Genomic DNA, 9,205 nt, shown 5'->3' with positions numbered 1-9,205 from the left:
AAAAAAAAAACTATAGCTGTGGGTATGTTGATGTGTTAGTGATGCAGGCTGGGCTCAGTCTCTTTTTTGTAAATTTTTTTTTATTGTATAAAATATGTTTAACATCAAATATGCCATTTTAAACCATTTTTAAGTGTACAATTTGTTGGCATGAATTACATTCACACTGCTGTGCAACCATCACCATTATCTGTTTCCAAAACATTTTCAATACCCACAACAGAAACTGTAGCCATCGAAACCTCTTGGTCTCTTTTAAGGTTTCCAGTTTTTACAGTCTGTGAAATTAAAGGAGGAAAGGCATTCTGGAACAGTGGGAGCTAAAAGCACACATGCTGCATGTCCCGTTTCAGTGAGCGTCTCATCACATGATGGGAACTGGGTGGCAGTGCTGTGTGAGTTATTTCCAAAGAGTAGCAACCTTGCTGGTCAGAATCAAGTTGAAAAGCACTAGTTCATTTATTTAGCAAGCATGCACTAGACACTGTGCTGGCTGCTGGTAGTTCAAGCCTTGTACTGAAGGGGCTTTGAGAGAGCTTATGCTTTAGAAATGCTGGAAGGAGGGCAGATATACATGTAAATAGTTACCAAACAGTGTGGTAAATTTTATCATTAAGTTTGCAGAGGAGACACTTGTAGCACAGAGGAATGCTTTTAGCTAAGCTGAAATGCTTTTAGCTAAGCATCCGAGAAGGCTTCAAAAATGACCTGACACCAAAGCTGAGGGAGTCTTACAGGATGAGTAAGTAGGGGCAAGTCAGAACATCAGAGTAGGAGAGGACATTCCAGGCCCAAGGAAAAGTGAGCCCCAGTCTATCTTCAAAGACAAAAATTGCAGAACAAGTCAGTTAGCATGCCTGTGCTTCTTCATCTGACTTTTCAATGTGAAATTCACCCTTGTTTGCTTAAGAGGCTTCCTGGGGGAACTAGCTGGAGCCCAGCCTGAGGTCAGTGCTATCGTTGCCCACAAGGAAAAGGCCATAGCTTGTATTAGGCTTCTGTTCTGAAAAACACCCTCATCACTGTGGCTAGTTAGGTTCCTTGCATAGTGAGGAACAGAGAGTCACCAAGGCCAGCTCAAGAGGAGCAGGTGCAACTGTGGGAGTGAGTCATAGGAACTACAGAAGGGCTGGACCACAGACAGGCTGGAACCAGAAGTTCATTTTGGCTCCAGAGCAGCTCTGCACCTTGGCAGCCACTTCTTTTGGCCCTGAGAACATCCATGTGTCTTCTGGTGTCCAGTCATTAATGTTCTCAGCTACTCCCTCTCCCTAATTATCTGTCTTTTTTGGTTCTTACACTGCCACTGACTCGTTTTCTGGTAATTGGTTTTTGCTCCCTCCTTTTCCTTCCTCAGCTTGTTTACTCATAATGCTGGCTTCTAGTAAGCCAACTTCAGTTACTTCTCTGACCTCCTTCTGTCTCATTGAACCTATTAGCTTTTGCTTCTGCTAAGTCTGACTCTCTATTTCCCAATCCCAGGAATGAAGGTCTGCTGGGCTGCCCCTGGGTCCCACCCATCCCTTCTCCAGTTAGCTGGAGCTGAAGAAGAGCTTTCTAGGTTACAGAAGTTGCCTGCCTCGGGCTGTGGGTAGGCACCACGATTGAGGTGTATAGGCTGGACTGTGACGTGTGTCTTGGTCAGTGATGCTGGAGATAGAATGGGGAAAACGTAACTTGAAAATCATTGCTCCCCGGAGATGTTCCTATGCTTTGAGCCTGCTGCTCCTACAGGTCCTGTGCTAGGGTGAAGATTTGGGGCCTCTTCCTAACCTCTCTTAAGGTGGCATTGTTGGAACATTTGGGGCCTGCTGTGTGAAACAGCAGCAGGTTGATTTAGCTGTTTTACCAGTGAACACCTCAGGAGGTGTTACTGCTAAATTTCAGAAAGTTCCAAGATTTATTCTGACTCTTAGAAGAGCATAGAGCTATTAAAATGCTGTTCAATTCCTCCGTGAGCTGTTGCTGCCTGACTTCCACCCATCACCCTACAAAGGAAGCACATATTTTTTGCTGAGAGATCTGCATGTGTCTTCCAGGTTGAAGTTCAAAAAAAGATGCAAAGTCAGATGTAACATTAAGTCACAAAGCTGTAAGCTGCCAAGAAGTAGAAGTCTTCGGGAAAGTGTCTCTCATGTGGATTTTGTCCTTCTCTGTCACTTTTCCAGGAGGGAAGCATAAAAGTGTTAATTTTGCTTACTGAGTGAGAAGTAAAAGTCACACCGTGAATTTCCATTTTGCATGTACCTGGCAATTTGAAATCTGCTGGTGACACAGGAAATTTTTAAACCGCTAAGAAATGTTTAAAGAGAGCAACCCCACAGAGTGTGTTTCTTACACTGGCACACAGTTAGGAATGAGCCAATTCTAAATACCCTAGTGAAATCAAAGGTGATTATTATCCCTGCATGTTACTTTTGGCAACTGGCTTCTACCTTCTGCCCCAGTAAAACCATTGTTAGAAATCAGTTTTTTTTTTTGAAATTATTGATGTTGGTGGATATTTTACTGAGTAACAGCTTCCCTCTTTTATGAGAAGGAAAATGTAACATTTAATTGTTCAAATAATTACACAGTCCAGAGATCTTGCTGTTACCCTAAATGTATTGCTTTTGGATATTTTGCACGTAAAATTTTTGTCTAGGTCCTATAATGAGAGTTAAAATTTCCTGTGAAGCTCTCACAATAGACATTGTGTAAAAAAATTTGGTCCCTTGAACTTTCTTTTTTATGACAGTATGATTAGTTTTCTGGTATCTCTAAAAGAAATCATGAATGAAGCCTAGTTTCCCACCTTTAAATCTCTGAGTGTCTACAAATGGCGAGGGATGGAAGCATTGTGGTTGACAAAGGTCTTAAGTGTTTATGCAGAGTAATGTGAAATTAATTGAACTCCAAATGCCTGGGCAGGGAAGTTGGAACCCAATTTGCAGCTTTTGGCTTTATTAGTAATTAGCATTTTATATATATTTTGTATGCATTCACTGTTTTTGTTGTTTTTTATGGTGCATGTTGTAGCTCATGGGGAGATTTCCTTTTGGACACCATTTCGGGGCTTGTGTTTGATACTGCAAAGGAAGACGTGGAGTTCCGGGCTGGCATACCCCGGCAGCTGCTCCTGGTAAGGAGTAAAGGCAGGTGGGAATGATGGGTGTTAGCTGCAGCCCCGGCCAGCTGAAGCCCCACCTCCTACGGACCCTAGGATCCTTCTTCCCAGATGGGTCAAGCTTGTCTCCTGTGTTGTCCTGCTGAGCTGTGGGATTTGCAGGATGAATGGAGTGCTGCTTGTTATGTGGCATCCAAAGAACTGCAGGTGTTATGCACATGGCTGTCTGTATTTCACAGGTGCAGTAGCAGGCATTATGGGAATGTTGGCTGAATAATGGTTGAATAAATAATATGGCCAGGAGACCTGTAGATTCAGCACACAACTTACTAGTAAGACCGTGCTCAGCCAGTGAGCACTGTGAGTGCACCGGTTATCCCTATATAGGATCCGAATCCGCGGCGGGAGCGCTGCTGCGCTCTCAGCGCCACACTTTCCCGAGTGCGCCACAGGCTCGGCCCTATTTGGTTAGTTTTGAGAAGATGAGTGAATTAGTGCTGAGTGGAGCAAAGGTTGCTTTCACAGTCTGGAGCAGTCACCCTAGGACAGTGACTTCCTTTCCAACAGGCATAGCCCAGGCTGTACTATATTTCCGAGGATCCCTCTCACCAGGCAAAATCCTTTTTTTTTTTTTTGCAAATAATAGGCACCACAAGATGAACAATGTTACAAGAAAGTAATGGGATATTGTTCCTAAGGGCTCAGGTTGTCCCTTCCCCACTCACCTCCCTCCTTGGAATGACATGGATTTATCTTGGTTGGTGGTTACGCATACTACTGTGGGGACTGACCTGGGCAGTAAGAGTTTTGCTGGGGTCTGGACAAGGACTCACTTCTGTGTTTCTAGCAGGAAGAAACTACAACTGTTGCAACAAGAAGATTGAGTGGCTTTCTGAGGACGCTTGCAGACCGGCTAGAGGGCACCAAACAACTGCTTTCATCAGATATGAAGAAGGATTTTGTTATACACAGACTCCCCCCATACTATGTGGGAGATGGAGCAGAGCTATCTACACCAGGTAGAGCTTGCTTCTTTCTTCTAGGTGGTTAGAAACTAATGTGGGATATTTGAGCTTTCCTGGGTAGGCTCCTCTTTGAGTAGATAGAAAGTATGAAACATTTTAATATGAACGTGGACTAAGATCTATCCTTTGTGTGTATTGTTCTACTTGAACATTGAAATAGTCTTGTTGGAATTAACGCAGGGATGGGTGAAATGTGGCCATCAGCAGGTGAAATACAAGAATGCTCAAGGTTGTCACTGACCTTCCCCAGGTCAAAGGAGTCTAATTTATGACAGATTTAGGCTGCAAATGACATGTCACACTTCTGGATGTATGTATGTCATTATCCTGTGGCAAAGACCACTGGGAACATGTTCCTGAACTCAGACAAAGTTGTATTTATTGACTTGCTGCAATGGGGAAGACTGCACACTGTTGGAAACTGTGGTACATCTCAGTAAAAGTGTGCTAGAAAAGATTTATAGGATTTGGGCTTGAGTTAGGTAATTTTAGAGAGGGTGCAAGGAAGCAGAGCATTGCTCTGGATTGAAGCTGTCAGGAAATAGGAGGGATTCTATGATTGGGTCTCTTCTAAATCTTGTCTAGTAGACAGGAGGGATGTATGAAGCTAAAGTTATCATTGGTAAAGCAGCAGCAGTCACTCATATTAGCCCTCATAGGAGAAGTTTGTCATTGTTGTGGTTTGGACAATGTTCTTATTTTTGCTTGAGTTTGGACATGAAGATGGAGTGGTGTTGGTTTTGTCTTTAAACATCATGGTCACAGAGTGGTCTTGTCTGATGTTAGTGTTCTGTGAAATGGTCTGTGTTCAACAGGAGAACACCAAGACTTACCTATGACTGCCAGGCCAGCTCTCAGGCTGTTTTTCTCCGTGGGGTTGAGTGAGAAGAGTATTTTTACTAAGTCTTATTCATCACTAGCTGAGAGCCACTGAAGTAGATAAACTATAATGTCTCTTCTAACACTGCTTCTATATACATTTTTATTCCAGTCTTTGGAGGGTTTAAAATTTGTTTTCGATTGAATCTATTCAAAATAGCAAATGTTTTATCAGCACATTTTAATCTTTAGCAGAACAGTTTGCTGAGTACTAGCTTATAGCCAGGATATTTTGTCTAATGTTTTTCTTGTCTTAACCATTATATTCAATAAAGTTATGATCCCTCAAGACTCTTTCCCCACCCAGATGACCCAGTAAGGCTAGCCTGTTTTAAGTGGCTGTTTCTTTACTAAGTTAAACCCAGTTTAGAAAAGAGTAGATTGTTTTTTCTATGAACTTTATTAGATGGCTTTTATAGGACACTGTGCTTGAATGATATAGACTGAATATTTTGCCAGGGTCACACAAGTAGTAATTGGTGGGGTGGTGCAGTTTGAACTCAGGTAGTCTTTCCAGCATCCACATGTAGAGCAAGAAGCTTGTTTCATGCAGAAGGCACCATGACCCTACCTATTGTGACAGCTACTGTGCTTTGATGGTATTATTTATATTTATCTCATGTACTTAACTTACATTGTTATTTATCTTATTGTCTGTCTTCAATATAAGAATGAGCTCCATAAGGATGTAAACTATAGTTTTAATATTGTAAGGTAAACTAATACTTGAGTGGGAGAGGGTGCTCGTGTTTGGATTTACCTGCAAATTGCTAATAAATGTGTTTTCTAAATAATTGCACCTACCAACAAGTTTGAATCTGACGGTTTCCTTTTCTGAATGCTGGCTTTCTTTCCTTGGGGTTTTCTAGGTGGAAAGTTACCAAGGTTGGACAGCATAGTGAGACTGCAGTTTAAAGATCACATCGTCCTCACGGTAGGGCTGGATCAGGATCGAACTGTGAGTATCCAGAGGGGAGATTGCCTCTCTTCTTGGGATTTTATCACAGGCCTCAGGTTATCAGATTAACCACTGGGCCCTGCCCTTCTCATTTGAGAATCTATCTGTGTTCACAGTTTAATGTCATCTTTTCAGGTCATATAATGCCTAAATTTCACTGTTCCGGTTCCAAATTTTCCTGCCTATTAGGCATTTGTGGGCCTGCCCTCATCCCCAGAGAACCCTCCTTCATTTTCCGTATGTAGGTATTAATTTCTAGTCTTTGCTGTTGCTGGGGCAACTGCACACCCTGTTCATGAGTCTCCCTACCTCAGTCCCTCTCCAGTTTCTACACTGTGCAGATCTTTATATGTGGTTTTGTTGATGGTTCTTCTCCTTCAGCTTTATCCTGTAGATCATGGAGAACAAAATCTACATTCTGCCACCTTGCCATCTAGCCCAGCTATTCCAAGAACTGGCTGATTATGGAATCAGCTGGAAAGCTTTTTAAAATTATAAATTCCTGGCTTCATCTGGTCTGCGTTGGAGCCTCTGTACCTATGTTTTTATAAGACTGCCTATACAATCCTGAGGACCTTGGGAACTATCCCATACCCTATGGTTTCACCTTGTTTCTCCTAATCAACTCTTTTGGCAGATACTCCATAGATGATTGAAAGGGATTAGAGGGGCACTTATATGTCTCCATAACCAGCTTGTGCCAGCCATCAGGGCCGGACCAGGAGAGGACTGGTGTACTATATATATAAAACCTCAAAAATACACACTCCCACATCCTTATAAAAAACAAATATCTTAGTTATTCTGATAACCAGTCAGTTTGACCCTCTGTGTCAAGCCAGGGTTTTTGGCCCTTATCTGAGAGGTGACAAGGAATGACTAAAGACTCTGGAAGAGATGATAAACTGTATTGTGTAGGGTGAGGAGTGAAGGGAAGAAACCATTTAGGAGGCTACTGTAATTGGAATAGTTTTTTACGGATCACACAGCTGGTATTTCTCTAGTTAATCATTCCATGGTGTTCATAATTTGTCAGTTTATACCTAGGAATGTCAAAATTTGTGATGCAGAAAAGACAGTGCAGGTAAGATTAAAAGAAGAAACTCAGTGTTTCGTTGATTTGTTGATATATAAATGGTTACTTTTTCATTATAAATCAAGTTCTTGAAGATGCTCTACCAGGTAGCACTCTAGCTGTTTTAGCTTTTAAAAAATGACTTAGAGTGTCCATTAATTGATGCTAATGAACATAGTGTGTATGTACACACAAACCCCAAAACTTTTTTGCCAAAAAGATTCTTTATTCGGATTTTACTTGAGGACCAAGGCTTTAAGATTTCTCTTGGTGTTGGACTATTGGAAAATCCTCATACTGTTGAAGACCTCAATATTTTGTTGATGACTTTTTTTTAAAGGATGAAATGCAAGAAAAGATGGTTTACATCTATCATTCCTTAAAGAACAGGAGAGAGAGACATATGATGGGAAACGAGGAGGAAACAGAGGTTTGTTTCTGTGATTTGGGTGGTAGCTGAGAAGAATTGATTACTTTTGATTTATAGGTAGATGTGCTGTTTATGGCTGCATGTGGACTTAACATTTCACATGATTGACAGAGCCCTTGCATGAGGATGATTAAGTCAGACAATTCTGTGACACACATACACCAGTTTTAACACATACTAGCTAGGACCTGTAGCCTTATAGGATATAGTAAGTCTGAAGCATTTCAAATAACTGATATCACTTATTACATAAATTAGAATGCCTTTCATGGATTCTTAGCTTTTATATGGGAGTTGGCAAGTTTTATAAGTTATCTAATTATAGTTTATGGAAATAGCTTCATACTTGTGAAGGGTATCAAAAATAATGATGGATTGGATTGTGGAAGTTTATATGAAAATGCCACTTCAATGACATTAAGTAGTATATTTTTGACTAAATTTATTCTTTTTTCAGTCTCATGGACTTCGCTTTCCTTTCTCACATATGGATGCACTGCAGCAAATTTGGAACAGTTCGGCTATTTCTGTCAAGGACCTGAAACTTACTACAGACGAGGAAAAGGAAAGCTTGGTATTATCCCTCTGGACAGAATGTTTAATTCAAGTAATCTAGTGCCTTTGCAGAATCAAATATCTACTATTTTGTGTGCACATGTTAAGAGAAAAGTGAAGATTTAAGTGTTCGGTAGCCCCTCTTGTTTTGAGTCAATGTACTGGGTAGGAGGAATAGCTACACACATAAACCAAGGAAAATTCAAAGTTCCTTACCTGTATATCCACTAACATGAGACTCACCTGTTATAGGGTCCATATATACTAACAGGAAGAAAGAACGGCATACCACTAAGTATCCCAAAAAGTGACCACCCCATACTTTTAACAAGTTTATTTAATTCAGTGTGGTAGGAAAGGCACAAACTCCAATAAATCATTTAGAATTAAATGTTGTTAACCTGGCTTTATCTTTGTTCTTTGGAAGAAACAAGTTCTTTAGAGAGCTTCCTTGGCTCTAGAAAAATTTTATAAACAGTTAACATGAAGAAGAAAAATTTTTAACTTGGTTTTTTACAGTGAAAATATACATATCTTTGTGTATACATAGACCCCACCCCCATTAAAATAAAGTTATCCCTGTAACATAAGTTTCATTAAATAATACTGCCACTCCAATGAGGAACATTCAACATCTATGGACAGCAGGGAGTTTTACAGATGCTGCTTAAAATATGACAAGAGAAGAACCTGAGATTGGAGGGAAAAAAACCCCCAAATATTTACATGGAAAGACCAAGTCTATAAAAAATACTCAAAATAGTAGGTCTTTAAGTTTAAACTATTCACTGTCATTTTACATTCTAAAGTGCATATAAGTTGATATTTTAAATATCACTGGAGAATTTAACATTTCTATCTAAAACTAGAGCATTTCCTTGCTCTCTGACAAAAGTTGGGGATGAAAGGAACAGTTGTCTTGATGTAAGTTTAAATCCAACTCAGGAAGGACAATGCTTGTTAATTGTGCAGTTAAAGATGGTAAAGATTACTGGAAACTAAGTCAAAGATGATGTCCTACCTGATTTTGCTTAAATGAATGCAAGTGAAAAACTGAGTTTTCTATCATTTGGTAGAGAAATCAACTCCATCTTTATTTGCAAAGTAAGATGGTAAGGTCAGGGCTCAAATACTACTTCATTTTAATTTGAAGATTTGAGATTTCCCTTTGCTTCAG

At 40.3% G+C, this 9,205-nt stretch overlaps 1 protein-coding gene across 1 annotated transcript; it reads left to right on the top strand.

Moving 5' to 3' along the window:
• Positions 1-2,956: 2,956 nt before the first annotated feature.
• LOC103583371 (bifunctional lysine-specific demethylase and histidyl-hydroxylase MINA-like) lies at positions 2,957-8,428 on the top strand (the record flags this gene model as incomplete). Its single annotated transcript, XM_008564701.1, has 5 exons — positions 2,957-3,121; positions 3,954-4,125; positions 5,880-5,968; positions 7,384-7,473; positions 7,931-8,428. Coding segments are annotated over 5 exons (675 nt in total), but the record flags the coding sequence as incomplete, so codon positions are not given.
• Positions 8,429-9,205: the final 777 nt, after the last annotated feature.

Source organism: Galeopterus variegatus, unplaced genomic scaffold (assembly GCF_000696425.1).
Source record: "Galeopterus variegatus unplaced genomic scaffold, G_variegatus-3.0.2 Scaffold22365, whole genome shotgun sequence".
Lineage (NCBI taxonomy): Eukaryota > Metazoa > Chordata > Mammalia > Dermoptera > Cynocephalidae > Galeopterus > Galeopterus variegatus.
Note: the sequence above shows the minus strand (reverse complement) of the source record. Positions and strands in the feature narration are given on the sequence as shown.